Genomic DNA, 17,415 nt, shown 5'->3' on the forward strand with positions numbered 1-17,415 from the left:
CTCATACATATCTGTCCCCTCTGTTAACCGAAAAACAAATACAGATTTTGGTCCCTTAAAGCAGATTACACAGCACAGCGCTTGTGCCATGTAATCTGCCCCCCTCTAAACAAAAAAACCTAAACTTGCCACTTCCTGTATGCCCTCTCTAAACAGACCACGAAAATCAGGGCTGCTCATACATATCTGTCCCCTCTGCTCTCCTCTCCCCCCCCCCCCTCACCCCCCCCTCCCGGCCCCATCCCCCCGCCGCTATTCTTGTAAAATTAAAAGTTTAAATGATCACTGCCAGCCTCTCTAGTAGAGGCTGGCATAGCACACCATGTCATTAGTTTTAAAAAACGAGTGTTCTAAATACCAAATTTGAGCTGTCTTCCTGGCCGGTCACGTGACTCGCGGCCGCTTTACAGCTCTGATACAGGGCTTCTGCAGAGGAGACGAGTGGCCACGTGATCTCCCTGGCTGACGTCAAAGTGAGATCACAGCCCCTCCCGCAGAAGTCATCCATCGGAGCTGTAGAGCGGCCGCGAGTGATTTGACCGGCCTGAAGACAGCTCAAATTAGGTATTTAGAACACTCGTTTTTTAAAACTGACACAGTGTGCTATGCCAGCCTCTAATAGAGGGGCTGGCATAGTTTTATACAGATGGATTAACAAACCCTTTTCAGTGCTGTTTCTCGGCCTAGGCCGACAAGGCCCAGGCCTAGGGCGGCACCTTGCGGGGGGGGCGGCAAAAAGCCACCCCCCCTGTACGAAAAAAGCCCCCCTAGACCTGTTTTGCCGAGTCCTGGCGCTCGTGGCCGCGTTCTGCACAAATTCAGCCCCCAGCTTCGGCGGCACTTGTAAATATCGTGCCAGTGACCAGCTGGCCAGAGTGGCTGGCCAGACCAGCTGCACGCAGTTTGACTGACAGAGAATTGGGCTCCGCCTAAGGACCCGCCTACCCTCCTCCGTGCAGCTTTCCACGCTGCATCTTCTCCCTGGCCCGGGGCGGGATCTGTCTGTGACACTGACGATAGGAGGAGGAGCAGGAGGGGAACCCCCGGGGGCGGCGTCCAGGACAGAAGGTAAAATTTACGAATTCACTGTTTGTGAGGTGTGTGTGGGGGAGGGGTTTTTTTTTTGGGGGGGGGGGTAATGGTTGAGTTCCAGCGACCTATTGTTTAAGAAAAAAAACCCTGAGAAAACCCATATCCAAATTTAGGCCATTATCTGTTGTGTCAAATGGAATTATCATTCTTAATTCAAAAGTTTTCCTTTCCTGAATAGTTTGAAAATTTGCTTTAAGAATTAGACATTGAGGTCTTCCATGATGTCCAATAAAGTTGCAATGTCCATGTTCTATAAAACTAAGAACAGCTTTCAGGCACCCCGCCCCCTAAGTATGTCATTTAAAGGAATTGCAAATTTTAAATGTCAACCTTCAAGCTGCCTGAAAAGGCCATCTCCCACTAAACGATCATTTTTAACATTTTCCGTTGCATTTGTGCAAGTCCCCAAGGGTGGTGCCCAGCTCCCCATGCCCTTTGTTTGACAATTCTATACCTATTAGCCCAGAAAATAGCTATGACTAATTCAGGAGTGCCCGGTACATTAGGGGAGTGGCCGCCTTGCAGGGCGCTGGACTCATACATGAGGTTTTTTTTTTTTTTTGCAAGCCACATGATTATAGCCGGAGGCTTTAATTGGCTTTAAAAATGTTGGGCTTTCGCTATTGTCCTCCGGCTTCTCCTTCTGGGCAGATCATGTTGGCCGGGAGGAGAAGCCGAGGAAGCCATGGAGTGTGGGGGATCGTCACCATGGAGAGGCTAAATGCAGGCTGACCTGGGGGGGTTTGCGTGCCGCCCCCCCCCCCAAAAAAAAAGTTTAGCACCAGCCGCCAATGGACTAAATTCATACTTCGGCTCTGAATGGGGTTCAGCATCAGCATCCAAACTTTTAAGTGTTTCAAACTTTCCAAGCTTACCCCGAAAACGAAACCAGGAAATTTGGTCCGTCACTTTGAAGAAGGGCAGAGTGGCTTAGGAATAAGCAAAGTAATGTAGTCCAGCAGGCAGGGCTGACAACATTGCTTGGAATTCAATTCAGCAGAGCCAATGTTGTCAGCTACCTAACAGGAAATTGGGAACTTGGGGCATTTAGGTTCTAAATTATTATTATAATTACCATTATTATTAATATATATATTTTTTTTTCATTTAGACTAGAACTGAAGCCTGGTCGTCTTTTCTGCTGCACTGAGACGGGAATTAAATTCCAAGTGAAATCCCAAGTGACCATCACATATGATCTGGAGTTTTTGAGTGGCACTGTAAATAAAATACAGAAGGAGGGATATTACATTGTGGGTCCTATGTTTAACATAACCGTAGACCCTGATGTAGTGTCAGCAGTGCATCTACCACATTACTTGCATTTACAAGGTAGGCCAAATAATTATATTAATTTAATTTAAGAAGGTTTTTCTAAAGTATATCTAAAGCCAATTTTTTTATTGGGTAGTATAGAAAAGGGCTTAATTCTGTCAGGTTTTTACTTTCATTTGTGTCTGGGGCTATTTATTGCCATCTGGGGACATTAACCTTTTCTAATTGTCCTCTGGACAGAAAGTGATTTGGAAATCAAAAATGTTACAGTTGTCACTGACACCAGTGGGTGGTGGAAATCTTTCACTGGGGACACATGTATACCAACTTCCTAAATTCCAACTCCAGGATTCTAGCAACCAGAGATGTATCCCTGCCTGGCCCTATGACCAAGGGTATACATGATCAATGATATCAGCCACCATCCCCTCCCCCAGGGGCGGACTGACAACACTCACGGCCCCCGGACCAAATAAAGCAAGGGCCCCCTTTCAGGCCCCACCCATGACCCACCCCTGACCTCGCCAACTTCTGCCCTTTTTTATGGGACCTAGAGGGGGTTCTCTCTCGAACAGTGTCCATTAGAGAGCCTCTGTTAGAGAGAGAGAGACCCTCCTCCAGGACCTATTAGAGACTACAAAGGATTATAATGGGACCTGGAGGGGGGCCTCTTTCTAACAGAGTGTACAGTGAACACCTTCATTCACTCTGGTCCTCACAGGACCCCCTCCTTGTGCCATGTCTCTCACCCCTGCTCCAACCACTCACAAAGTAGAAAAAAAAATTGGCACTGTGTAGAGCTCCTCTTACCTTAACTATGGGTACTGTAGCTGTGGCTGGTTCCCGCATCCTCTGTGGCTAGCTGGTTCCAACGTCGTCTGTGGCTGGCTGGTTCCCACATCCTCTGTGGTTGTCTGGCTCCTGCGTCCTCTGTGGCTGGCTGGCTCCCTGCTGTGGGTGGGTCACCATGTGTGGGTGGCTGGCACCCTGGCCTTGCTGTGGGTGGGTCACAGTGGGTGGTTGGCTGGCACGCACCCTGGCCCTGCTCTTCCACCATTTGGGCACTGTTTGCCGAGCTGAGGGAGGTACTTGGAGTGAATTGGTGACCTTTTCCCTATCCGGGACGGTCGATCTAGAAGGTTTGCAGCAGGCCCTGTGCAAGGAGACACGTGGCGCAACACATAATGACCTTGCCTGCGTGACCGGGTCCTCTTTATGCCCATTTGAGAGTCTATGTTAGAAAAAGCCCTCATCAGTACCCATCAATGCAGCCTCTCCAGTGCCTCTCAATGCAGCCTCTCCAGTGCCTCTCAATGCAGCCTCTCCAGTGCCTCTCAATGCAGCCTCACCAGTGCCAATCAGCGCAGACTCACCAGTGCCCATGAATGCAGCTTCACCAGTGCCCATGAATGCAGCTTCACCAGTGCCCATGAATGCAGCCTGATCAGTGCCCATGAATGCAGCCTCACCAATGCCCATCAATGAGCCTCACCAATGCCCATCAATGCAGCCTCACCAATGCCCATCAATGCAGCCTCACCATTGCACTTAATGCAGCCTCACCAGTGCCCCTTAATGCAGCCTCACTAGAGTGCCCCCTCTATGCAGCCTCACCTAGAGTGCCCCCTCTATGCAGCCTCACCTAGAGTGCTCCCTCTATGCAGCCTCACCTAGAGTGCCCCCTCTATGCAGCCTCACCTAGAGTGCCCCCTCTATGCAGCCTCACCTAGAGTGCCCCCTCTATGCAGCCTCACCTAGAGTGCCCCCTCTATGCAGCCTCACCTAGAGTGCCCACTCTATGCAGCCTCACCTAGAGTGCCCCCTCTATGCAGCCTCACCTAGAGTGCCCCCTCTATGCAGCCTCACCTAGAGTGCCCCCTCTATGCAGCCTCACCTAGAGTGCCCCCTCTATGCAGCCTCACCTAGAGTGCCCCCTCTATGCAGCCTCACCTAGAGTGCCCCCTCCATGCAGCCTGATCAGTGCATGGGGGATAGAGAGGAGAGCCATCGGATCACACAGAGCAGGTAACTCCCGCTGTGACACCTAGCGACCGCTGTCATCAGATGTTCCACCTCCTTTGTTAGACGTTACATGTCCCGGTATTGGACCAGTGAGACATCTATCTAAGGAGGCAGGACATCGGATGACAGCGGTAAGCGGGAGATCCCCACTCTATGTAAACCGGCGGCGCCTGCCCTCCCCCTTATCCTCCGAGACAGCGCTGGGGCCCATACGAAAAGGTGATCACCAGCCCTAAAGGGTCCAACAGGTGGCGCTGGCGCGCCCTCTTTAGCGGCTGGGCCCTCGGACCATGTCCAAATGGACCGACTGGTCAGTCTGCCCCTGCCCTCCCCTTTTTTTTATCTATACTTGATCAAGCCGCTGGTCCAAGGATCTGTTATTCACGTTTTAAAAAACTTTTTTAAATGTGTTTAGATTATGATAAGCCCCTCCCACCTATAGACTCCACCCACCATGATAGGAATGAGAAAAAGCCTTTTGTTTTGTCCTCATATTAGGTATATGTGATCTAATATGATTCAGAAGACCCTGGAAGACCAGCTGTATGCTGGTCTTCCCCTTGCCTGAGCAGCCAGGCTGCATGTTTGGATAAGGGTCTGGTATGTATTTTAGGAGGCCCTATGTATTTTCTTTTCTTAGTCAGTAAGAAATATTTCTGCGCCGGCTTTTTTTTTTTTGTGGAAAAAGGATGATGACCCCCAAAATTCCCCTAAGCAATGTTTTCAATTAAAGGAAGCCAGCAGGGAAAATTGTTTACTAGAAAATTAAAATGGTGTTTTTTTTCTTTGTAAATGTGTAAATGTCAGTTTTGTTGTAGTAGATTGTATACACTGCACAGGGTATAGGATTCTGTATCTTCATGTTACATATATTGATTTCTTAGCATTCATGACCATGTTCAATGCTCTGTGTATATTTTCTCTTGAATAAATTAAAATAATTTTTTATCTTCATTGTTATTTTGTCAGTACCTTCAAAGTCCCACCCCCAGGGGTTACCTTTCTCTTTATATACACTGTACAGGGGTGACATGCCCTAACATTGTCAATTTTTATTGTTTCACTTTATTAATTACTAAAAGGCTCCCCGTAAAATGTTATTCATTTTTTGCATTGGTACACACTTCCTCTGCCAGTGCTCAGTCTCCCATGTCATGTGTTTGACAACCCCTTTCCTATTAGCCTTCAAAACCTACAAAGTTGGATGGAACTGTCTCCAATTAATGTGAATGGGGTTTGGATTAACGCTCGAACATATGAGCTGTTCAGCGAACATCCCACAAACCAAACCCAGGTATGCTCGTATCATCCCTACTAGCCATGAATGAACAGCTGTTCCCTTTGGGCAGCCTAGGTGATATGGCCTTTTACAACTAATGGACACTATGGGGTTGATTTACAAAAGGCAAATGGACTGTGCACTCTGCAAGGGTATTTTCTTCAGAGCTTAGTAAGGAAAGCTCTGCTTAACTTGCATTGTCCAATCATGTGCAAGCAAAAATGCTTTTTTGTTTTTAATTGTCCTTGCATGTGATTGGGTACTCTTTGTAAAGTGAAGCTTTACCTCATTTACTAAGCTCTCTGGAGCAACTGCACTTGCAAAGTGCAGTCTATTTGCCTTTGAGTAAATCCACCCCTTTGGGTATTTCACATCATTAGAGTCTGCACATAATGTACTGTATTCAATCAGACTATACCTGTTAAGCCTCGTACACACGATCCAACTTTATGGCCATAATTGTCTGATGGACGTGTTGTGTCGGATAATCCGACCATGTGTATGCTCTATCAGACAATTGTTGGCTGAATTAACAACAACAAAAGTTGGCTGTTCATGCTCACCAATTGTTGGGCAATAAATCTGTTATGTCGATTTATCCGATCGTGTGTAAGCAAGTCCGTCCAACTAAAATCCAAAGTACAAAACACGCATGCTCGGAACCAATGCTAAACATCAGACAACAATAGCAGAAGTTGTCCAAAGGGTGGCGCTAAAGAGCTGAAAAACCACGTGGTTTGGTGAATGTTGGCTGAAAATGTTGTGCCGTGTGTATGCAGAACAAATTCACAGCCAACGCCCTTCGGACCAAAATCCACGGAAAAGTTGGTTGAAGTCCGATCGTGTGTACGAGGCTTTAGGAGCAAAGCTAAATTTTAGACAACTAAATCCTAATTAACAAGAATTCAAATACAGGTGAGTGTAGATATTCATTTAACAGGTGTCCAGCAGGCAGTTGATTATAAAAAGGTGTTCCTTAACAACAAAGAAAACCCCGCCCATTTCATGCTGTCAGCAATGGCATCACATGGAAGAGAAATGTCATAAGGCCTTAGAAAATCATTTCTTTACACAAGAAAGGTGAAGGCTACAAGAAGATCATCAAAGCTTTACTTATCAGTCAAAATACTGGAGCAAAAGTGATACAAAAATGTAACAAAGATGGAACTGCAACCATCCCACAGAGATGTCCAGGCCATCCATGGAAGTTAACACCTCGACAAGAGTGTCTTCTGATGAGAAGTGTTGAAGAAAATCGCCATGCAAGTTCAATGTAGTTAGTTAAAGAAATAGCCAAACTGGGGTGATTATTTCACATGACACAATACAGCGTACACTGCAGTGGAATGGCATGCATGGGTGTCATCCACAAAGAAAGCCTCTCCTAAAGCCCATGCACAAAAAAGCCCGCCTAGAATTTTCCATGTTGAAAAAGAAGAAGACTACTGGGACTCTGTACTCTGGAGTGATGAGACCAAGATAAATGTTTTTGGAACGGATGGCTTCAAACCTGTATGGCATCACAAAGAAAAATGCATGGTGCCTACAGTGAAACAGGGTGGTGGCAGTGTCCTTCTATGGCTGCATGAGTGCTGCTGGTGTCGGGGAGCTGCATTTCATTAATGGTATAATGAATTCACAGATGTACTGCTCTATATTGAAAGATAAGATGCTGCCATCACTCCGTGCCCTTGGTAATCATGCACTTTTCCAGAATGACAATGATCCAAAACATATATCTAAGGCCACTTGCATTTCTGAAGAAGAAACAGTCGAAAGAGATTCAGTGCCAAGTATGTCTCCTGATCTGAACCCATTCGGGGAACACCTACTGGGAATGCAGAAGAGCATCACACTCCATCCAGCATACAGGCTCTAAAAGAGGTAGTTCTTGAAGAATGGAAAAAGATCGATGTAGCAATATGTCGCCAACTTGTTCATTCCATGCCTAGAAGACTTGGTGCTCGCCTTACAAATCATGGAGGTCATACAAAATACTAGATGTAGTTTTTGTTGTGGGGTGATTTTTGGGGTCATTTTTGCATCAATCTGAGTATAACTGAAGATTTTGTAATCTAAGTTCTATTATTAACCTTACTTTCATGTAATGAGCTAAACATATGTTCTATAAAACTCAGTTTTGTAAAAAAAAAAAAAAAAAAATGGTTCATGGGCTCATTGACATATTGATTCAAATTTATTTTTCAAAACGGGTGTACTAGTTTATGCTGAGCACTGTATATCTGAACAATGTTTACCAACTCATTAAAGCGTAACAAACTATTTCTAATTTCTTTTTATTCTCTAGGTCTGAAAAGAGGCATCTCTCTAATTCGATGTGGCAACTTTAAGGATGGAATATTTAATATAATAAAACACCAAACAATTGGACCATCCCATATTGTACTGGAAAATCCCTCCTTTTCTAGTCTTTTTGTTCTACTTTTAAATTTATGGAGAGGACCTATTCCATTCGAGGGGAAGGCTCTGTTATATGGTAAAGTCGTTTGTCCAGAAGATGTGAAATTCTTGGAGTATAAATTTCATCTTCATGTGATACCCAGAAACCAGCTGGAGATAAAGGTGAACTATAGTTTGGAAATTAATCATTTTCATGTTTGTTTTGAATAAGGTGTGGGTTTGTTTTGGATAAGGGTTAGAACTACCGCCATTGACTACTCTTTAGTACAGAAATGATGGGAAAGTCAACATTTTTGAGTTGTCAAAGGAACAAGGAAAATCTTATGATGGAAAAGTCTGTTCTGCTTGCAACTTTTTAAAAGGGGTTATCCTCTTTGCATTGAAGGAAACTTCTCTTATGTCCTGCTGATGCTCTGAGACAGAAAGTGAAGTATCCAAAGTTTTTTTTTTTAACAGAAAATTTTATTAAACAAATCAGCATTACAATACAAAATAAGTTAGTACATTCAGTGCAAAGAGAATAAAGACAGTAAGATCTACCATCATCCGGTAGCCACTATTTATCAAATATTCCAGTATTCCTGTGCAGATGTCAGAAGTATCACTTAACAGTGCAGCTTAATGCATTATAGTATTACAAAATCTTAGGTAACATTATGTAAGTAACCAGTATTCGATTAAGCCTGGGCGGGGGGGGACGAGAAAGGAATGGAGGGGGGGGGAGGGGATGGAAGAGGGATGAGGGGGAAAGGGGACAGAAGGAGAATAAGCATGGGATAGAGAATGTCCTCCAATGTGTTTTGCGTCATGACTAGGGGGTAGGGGGTTCAGGGTCTCCGGAAGCATCTACCCAAGGGGACCAGATTTTATCAAATTTCTCTGGGCATTGCCTACTTTCATATGTCATTCTATACAGAGGGAGTACCAAGTTCACCGACCTTCTCCACGAGGCCAGAGTAGGAGGCTCTACTAGTTTCCATCCCAGTAAAATTTCACGTCTAGCATAATATAATGAGAAGGTAAGACACAATTTACTATACCTGTCTCCCTCAACATCTTCCAAAAGGCTGAGTAATAGTATTTGAGGATCAACCGGTACATTTAAACCTGTGACATTGCCCAGTGCGGAGGCCACTTCTGTCCAAAAGGGTCGGAGTTTGGGACAGGACCAGACCATGTGCCAGAAGGTACCCACCTCCTGCCTGCATCTTTGGCAGTTGGGATCTCTTTGATGGTAAATACGCGCCAATCTCTGTGGGGTGAAGCACACTCTGTGTAGGAACTTAAATTGTACGAACCTATCTTTTGCAGCGATCATGGAAGGAATGTAGGAAATTAAGCACTCCTTCCACTCTTCTTCATCCAAAGAAGGAATATCCATCCTCCACTTTTCCCAGGTTTTAGTTAGTTTGGTATCATACTCTACTGTAAGGTATAGGTGTAGTGTTGAGAGAGGCTTCCCCATCACACTGGAAATCAAGACCCGTTCAATTGAGTCAGGTTCCAAAGTGAGGGGGGCAGGGAACTGGGCTTCAAAGGCATGCTTCAGCTGCCAGTACCTGAATTGAAAAGAGGACGGGATAGCAAACGACTGCCTCAGAACCTGAAAAGTCATAAGCCTACCGTCCTGAACTATATGTTTTAAGGTAAGGATTCCCTTTTTTGCCCATAGAGAGGGGTCTGGTATACTGTAAAAGTGAGGAAGCATAGGGTTACCCCAAAGGGGCATGTGTGGTGAAATGTGATTAGGTTTCCTGTATTTCTTCCTAGCCTCCTGCCAGACCCTCACGGTGGTTCGCATCAGAGTTGTCATGGACGAACTGGCCCTATGTCCATGAAATGGGAGATTGGTCAGTGCAGTGAAGGATCCCAGATTGGCTGCTTCCAGAGTGACCGCTGGATTCTGTGTGGGCTGGGAGAACCACCACCGAATCATGACCAGAACGGCCGCCCAATAATAAATTTGAAAATTCGGTAGTGCCAGTCCTCCCCCCGAAAGTGGGAGATATAGGATCTGTTTGGCCACCCTGGGTGGCCTCCCTGCCCAGACAAAGTGTATCAGCAGACTCTCCAACCTCCGGAAAAAACTCCTGGGGATGTGTATGGGGGTGTTGCGGAAGAAATATAGATATTTGGGAAGGTAAATCATTTTTAGCAGATTGACTCTGCCAACAGGGGTCAAAGGAAGAGAACGCCATGCAGCACACCTAGCCGTTAGATGTGTCATGAGTGGTCGCAGATTGTTTTCCAGATACTCCTGCACTTTACAACTAATTTTAATCCCCAGGTATTTGAAGTCATCTACCCATTTGAGCTGCGGATGTGGCACCCTGGGGGTCGAGGGGTGGAGCGGGAAAAGAACCGACTTGTCCCAATTGATGCGAATCCCCGAGTACCCGCCCAATCGATTAATTAGTTCCAGTGCAGTCTGTAAAGAGGACGACGCATCCGCTAAATAGAGCAAAGCATAGTCCGCATACAGCGATATCTTTTCCTCGATTGGACCTACCTGGAGCCCCCTTACACCAGGATCCGCCTTCAACAATATAGCCAGGGGCTCCATTGCCAGAGCAAATAGGCCCGGGGAGAGGGGACAACCCTGTCTCGTGCCCCGAGATAATTGGAACTTCCCTGATAGGCAGCCATTGGTATGAATTCTAGCTGAAGGGCCATGGTATAGCATGCGGAGCCAGTTCGTGAAACCCGGGCCAAACCCAAATCGCGAGAGCACCTCCCATAAGTAGCCCCACTCGACGGAGTCAAAAGCCTTGTCCGCGTCGAGTGAGGCCACCGTTCCCTTAGTCTTCTCGTCTGCCCTGTCCATGTGAGTATGAAGGCGTCTGATATTAATGTCAGTACCTCTTCCGGGCATGAAGCCTGTTTGGTCCCTGTGGATCAGTGCAGTAATGACCAAATTAAGCCTATTGGCCAATACTTTCCCCAGTAATTTTGCATCCACATTCAGAAGGGATATGGGGCGATATGAGGAGCATAATGTGGGGTATTTCCCGGGCTTGGGGATCACCACTATAATCGCTTCACTCATTGTGTTCGGGAGTTCCTCGAACTATATCCAAAGTTTAAAATAAAAAAGTTGTCACACTACATACAGATCCTCCGGGAGTCTCTGTATTTTTTAAAATTTCCTCTGTAAATTCTTGAGAACCTTCCCACTTCTGTGGCTAGAAGGATTTTAGTTTTGCGAACAAAGAAAATTTGTAAAATGTTTCCTTCAGGAGCTAGCCTGATCCTGCCGGTCTTTTATGTGTCTGCTTTCTTTAGCAGGCCAAGGCCAAACACAGGGCGCAGGGTCTTTCTACCACTGTGCTCACTAGAAATTAGGTTCATGTTTGCAGTGACATAGTGTTTGAACTTTGGATGTTTGCCATTTGCCAAACAGGCAAAGTGGTCTGTTTTCCTGCCCTCCAAAAGAGGAACCATTGGTTGCTGCAGGAAGTCTTTTATTTACTGGTAGTATTACTACCACCACTAAATATGACAACTTCTCACTTGGTTCTCATGGCTGATAGGTTGCTGGCAGCCACCTGCCTTCTAGCAACCAATGATTCATTCTAAGGGTTGGAGATGCCGGCTGATATCTGCAAGAATCTGTCAGTTGCAGGAAGAGTCTATCAGGAGAGCATAGTCATGCATGACTGACCTTTTTTTTGTGTCAGGATCATCATTCATTGTGATTGATGATAGATCTACATTGCTTAAAGTGGACCTTTCCTCTATTTTATCAAATTTTACATCAGTCCCTCCTCTGAGGAATCTGGCTGTGACTGGCAAAACTTGTCGGGTACGGGCACTCTACTCCCATGCATGGATGTTTTTTGTACCCTTAACATTTAAAGCAGTGGACTATGAGATAATTTCAAGCTATAAGAGTTGCCCTGGATTCTTGGATTTTGTTTGGATATGCTTTTTGGATAACTATTTTGGACACAATGTGGATAGCCGTTTTCTCTTCCTTCTTAACACATGCATAAAATAAACATTGAACTTTGATAAATGTGCACAGGATTTGTTAGAGAATCAATTGTTCAGAATAAGACAAATTTGTAACTGGTCGTCCTTTTGAAATTTTTGTAGCCCTGGTCTGCAGTGCTGACAGCAAAGGAATGGATGAACAAACTGGGCTGTCAGCCTATACTGCCCCTGCTGCTGCCCCCAAACTTTTAGCCTTCCTGTCAGGCCACTGGAGAGCAGAGGAGTGATAGTTAATAGAGAAATTGGTGCTGGGATGTGGAAAGACTGGGAGCCTGAGGGAAGCCCCGCCCACCACCCAGGAACACATAGGAAGGGGATATAGACTTCTGTGCATCCTGGGTATGACACAACCTGCTGGGAGGAACTAGGACTTGTAGGGGATGTAATTCCCAGTGAGACTGAACCTGTGTTTTAGATTGGCTCTGGAACTACAGATCCTAGCAATACCTGAGCTCTGATGAAGTACTGCTTTTGGGCTCAGTGCAGTCATTGGGAGAATGTTATGGAGGATACAGTGCAGCTGACTGGATGAATGGCTGCAGGGTTGGTGATGCAGAGGAGTTGGGTGGCAGACATATCCTGGTTTGTGTAAATGCCATCAATGAGCCTGGTATCGCCGTCCGATCATTGGGAAGGATGCCACTGCAGCTGACTTCACTGAGCCATGGACAGATGGCAAGAAGATATAAGTTGTCACCCTAGGAGTCAGAGAGAGACTGTAGGCCACACTCTACTACACCATATTAAAAAAGAAACAGTATTGCCTGCTTGGGACATAATGCAGGCACCTATACCTGGGTTCAGAGGGACTAAAGTTCAAGAGCCCCCATGCTGAATTTGGGCCCCAATGCACTGGCCAGTAAGGTGTCACGTTCTCATGTACCTTGTAGATGAGCCCGATAATGCAGAGGAAGGCCTCCCTTACGTACAGTGGGGGAAATAAGTATTTGATCCCCTGCAGATTTTGTAAGTTTGCCCACTTTCAAAGAAATGAAGGGTCTATAATTTTTATCACGGGTGTATTTTAAATGATAGAGGCAGAATATCAACCAAAAATCCAGAAAAAACACATAAAACAAATGCTATAAATTAAGTTTCAGTTCAATGAGTGAAATAAGTATTTGATCCCCAAGCAAAACATGACTTAGTACTTGGTGGAGAAACCCTTGTTGGCAATTAGGGATGAGCCGAACACCCCCCGGTTCGGTTCGCAGCAGAACATGTGAACGGACCGAAAGTTTGGGCGAACATTCGAACACCATTAAAGTCTATGGGACCCGAACGTGAAAAATCAAAAGTGTGAATTTTAAAGGCTACTATGAAAGTTATTGTCCTAAAAAGTGTTTGGGGACCCAGGTCCTGCCCCAGGGGACATGTATCAATGCAAAAAAAAAGTTTTAAAAATGGATGTTTTTTTCGGGAACAGTGATTTTAATAATGCTTAAAGTGAAACAATAAAAGTAAAATATTCCTTTAAATTTCGTACCTGGGGGGGTGTCTATAGTATGCCTGTAAAGTGGCGCATGTTTCCTGTGTTTAGAACAGTCCCTGCACAAAATGACATTTCTAAAGGAATAAAAGTCATTTAAAACTGCTTGCGGCTGTAATGTAATGTCGGGTCCCGAGAATATGGATGAAAAATATTGAGAAAAACGGCATGAGTACCCCCCTCCCCAGCCCATTACCAGGCCCTTTGGGTCTTGTATGGATATTAAGGGGAACCCTGTACCCAAATTAAAAAAAAGAAAAGGTGTGGGACCCCCAGGCCCTATATACTCTGAACAGCAGTATACAGGCGGCCCAAACAAGACAGGGACTGTAGGTTTGTTCTTAAGTTGAATCTGTTTTGTAATTTGGAACAGGTACATTTTGTAAGTGTAGCTCCAGCCAAAAAATCTATTTTTAAGCTTTTTGGATAGCATAGGGAAGGGTTATTATCACCCCTGTAACATTTGTTTTTCTGTCTGTGCCCCTGTTCAGAAGATTTCCCCTCACTTTCTGTCCCAATGACAATTGGATTTTGAAAATTTGGGGTTATTAGGGAAACAAGGATTGGTGATAAAGCGTTAGTGGTGACAACTTTTTCCCATATTAACTCTTACAGGAGAGAATTTCCTTTCCTAGGGGTAGATTTCCCCTCACTTCCCGTTGTCTCCCTCCGTTTGTAAGTAGGAGTAATTTGTAAGTCGGATGTTTGAAAATAGAGGACTGCCTGTATATACTATACAGCCTGCCACTCTGCATAAAATTGGGCCTTAGGTGTTGGTGGTACTAGAACACTGTAAGCCCTCACAGTTACTCTTGGTGGGCGCTGGAACGGGCTCTGCTGTGAAATATTAGATCAAAAATTGTAATTACACACCCCTGTTAAACAGGGGCAGAAAAATTGGGCCTTAGGCGGTGGTGGTGGCACAACACTGTAAAGCCTCACAGATACTCTTGTTGAGCGCAGGAATGGGCCCTGCTGAGAAATATTAAATCAAAAATTTTAACTACACACCCCTGTTGAACAGGGGCAGAAAAATTGGGCCTTAGGCACTGGTGGCGGTGCCACAACACGGCAACCCCTCACAGATACTCTAGTTGAGCGCAGGAACGAGCCCTGCTGCAAAATATTACAGCACAAATTGTAATTACACGCCCCTGTTAAACAGAAGCAGAAAAATTGGGCCTTAGCCACTGGTGGTGGTGCCACAACACTGCAACCCCTCACAGATACTCTAGTTGAGCACAGGAATGAGCCTTTCTGCAAAATAATACAGCAAAAATTTTAATTATACGCCCCTGTTAAATAGGGGCAGGAAAAATTTGCCTTAGCCACTGGTGGTGGTGCCCAGAAACAAAAATGTTCTTAGAAGCTATCAACATGAACATTGAGGAGGAATAGGATAATCACTCAGCATAACAGGATAGTCACTCAGCATCAGCATAGGCAGTCTTCAAGGGATCTCACATTCATAGAAAAATGAATCGGTTACATCAGCATCAGGTGCTTGGTAGCTGGTGATTCAAGACTGATTAAGTTTTATGAAGGTGAGCTGATCAATTGAGTCTGTGGACAGGCGCACTCTGTGATCGGTTACAAAGCCTCCAGCAGCACTGAATGTGAGTTCAGATAGAACGCTGGATGCAGGACAGGCCAGTAGCTCAATTGCATACTGCGCAAGCTCTGGCCAGTGATCCATCCTCAAGACCCAGTAACCCAGTGGATTTTCGGTTGGAAAGGTCTCCAAGTCTGATCTTGCCCCTAGATACTCCTGCACCATGTAAATCAGACGCTGGCGATGGTTGCTGGAACCGATCAGACCATGGGGCTGCGGACTAAAAAATTGTCTGAATGCATCGGTCAGACTGCCACCTTCTCCACCGCTCCTTCTCTGACTGACCGAAGCCTCAGCAACACGTTGCCCATGACCATGAAATTGTAACCTCCCAGGCTCTGGAAACGCATTGCACAAACCTTTCTGCAAGGCCTCCCGAAGATGTTTCATCCTCTGCGAAGGCTGGATAAGTTCCGCAACTTTACCCTTGTAACGTGGATCAAGAAGGGTTGCCAGCCAGTACTGATCCCTCTCCTTGATATCATTAATCCGAGGGTCCTTTCGCAGGCTTTGCAGGATCAGGGAGGCCATGCAGCGTAGGTTTGCTGAGGCATTCGGTCCGGAGTCCTCTGGGTCACTAAGGACGACATGATCCGCAGCCACCTCCTCCCAGCCACGTAGAAGTCCATGGGTTTCTGGGGACTGATAATGATCCCTTGAAGACTGCTGCTGATGCTGAGTGCTAGGATCCACCTCCATGCTGACACAATCCTCATCCTCCTCCTCCTCTTTCTGTGTGATAGGCGGACCCGCAGGAATACTGTCTGGATAAAGGGGGCCTTGAGAGGTAAGGAAGTCCTCTTCCTCCCTCTGTTCTGCCTCAAGTGCCCTGTCCATTATTCCACGCAGCGTGTGCTCCAACAGGAAGACAAGAGGGACAGTATCACTAATGCATGCACTGTCACTGCTCACCATCCTCGTGGTCTCCTCAAATGGTGACAGGACAGTGCATGCATCCTTGATCATTAGCCACTGGCGTGGCAAAAAAAAGCCAAGCTCCCCTGACCCTGTCCTGGTGCCATACTTGCACAGGTACTCATTGATGGCCCTCTGCTGTGTGTGCAGCCACTGCAGCATTGCCAATGTTGAGTTCCACCTGATGGGCATGTCACAGCTGAGGCGGTTCTTGGGCAGGTTGCATTCCTTTTGAAGGTCAGCCAGCCGAGCACTGGCATTATATGACCGGGTTGCCTTACAACCCCGTACGTTTTCCCTGGAGGCTACCAAAGTGGGGTTCGTCATATCTTTGTTGACCGGCTTGCCTCAGACCTGGGCCCACCATCTGCTGGAGCAAAAGGCCAGATCTCTGGATTCCTTGAGTGACTTTTTCTTAGCCATGTCTCAGCTGTATGAGGACCCTCAGTTAACAGCCACGGCAGAAGCCACCTTGCACTCCCTTCAACAAGGCCGCAGAGCGGCCGAAGATTACGCTGTGGAGTTTAGGCGTTGGAGCTCTGATACGGAGTGGAATGACGCGGCCTTGCGTCACCAATATCGGCTGGGGTTGTCGGACCCCCTGAAGGACGAATTAGCACAGGTGGGGGTACCTCAGACACTAGAGGAGCTAATCAACTTGTCAATTCAAATTGACCGCCGCCTCAGAGAGAGACGCTCTGAGAGATCTGTTGGCCACCCACGCCTCACCTGGATGTTACCCAGGGCCCCTAGTGCCCCAAACCAAGCTCCGCTTGTCTCGTCTATTCCAACCCAGGAAGCTCCTGAGCCCATGCAGTTGGGACTGCTCCGTCCCTCTCTGACCCCAGAGGAGAAGACACGCAGACGCACACTTAACCTGTGCCTGTACTGTGGAGAGCCTGGGCACTTTGCAAGAGCATGCCCCAATAAGAGACGTAAGTGCCTGCCGTCCTCCTCGTTGTGTGCACCTGTCTTACCTAGTTCCGGTAACCACCTAACACTTTCCGTTGTATTACAGTTACCTGGAAGGAACATGCCAGTACTGGTCATCATTGATTCGGGAGCATGTAGCGGATTCATTGACCGGACCTTCGTCGAAGACCATCATATCCCTACTCAAACTAAGGCCCAGGGACTGGCAGTTTTCTTAGCGGACGGCTCCACCCACCGCTCCGGTCCTGTTACCCAGGAAACGGTTCCTCTACTGGCCACCGTCTTCACTAAGCTGGACCTCCGTGGAGCCTATAATTTGATCCGCATAAGAGAGGGGGATGAATGGAAGACGGCCTTTCGTACTCGATTCGGGCACTACGAGTA

At 46.3% G+C, this 17,415-nt stretch overlaps 1 protein-coding gene across 1 annotated transcript in view; it reads left to right on the forward strand.

Annotated features, from left to right (window-relative positions):
• Positions 1-17,415, forward strand: part of LOC141145617 (NACHT, LRR and PYD domains-containing protein 1a-like) — a 361,842-nt gene that overhangs the window by 286,953 nt on the left and 57,474 nt on the right. Inside the window, exons 12-13 of the mRNA XM_073632446.1 lie at positions 2,204-2,424; positions 7,977-8,251. Coding sequence (XP_073488547.1) covers positions 2,204-2,424; positions 7,977-8,251 — 496 coding nt within the window. The remainder of the gene's footprint in view (positions 1-2,203; positions 2,425-7,976; positions 8,252-17,415) is intronic.

Source organism: Aquarana catesbeiana, linkage group LG05, assembly GCF_042186555.1.
Source record: "Aquarana catesbeiana isolate 2022-GZ linkage group LG05, ASM4218655v1, whole genome shotgun sequence".
Taxonomy (NCBI): Eukaryota; Metazoa; Chordata; class Amphibia; order Anura; family Ranidae; genus Aquarana; species Aquarana catesbeiana.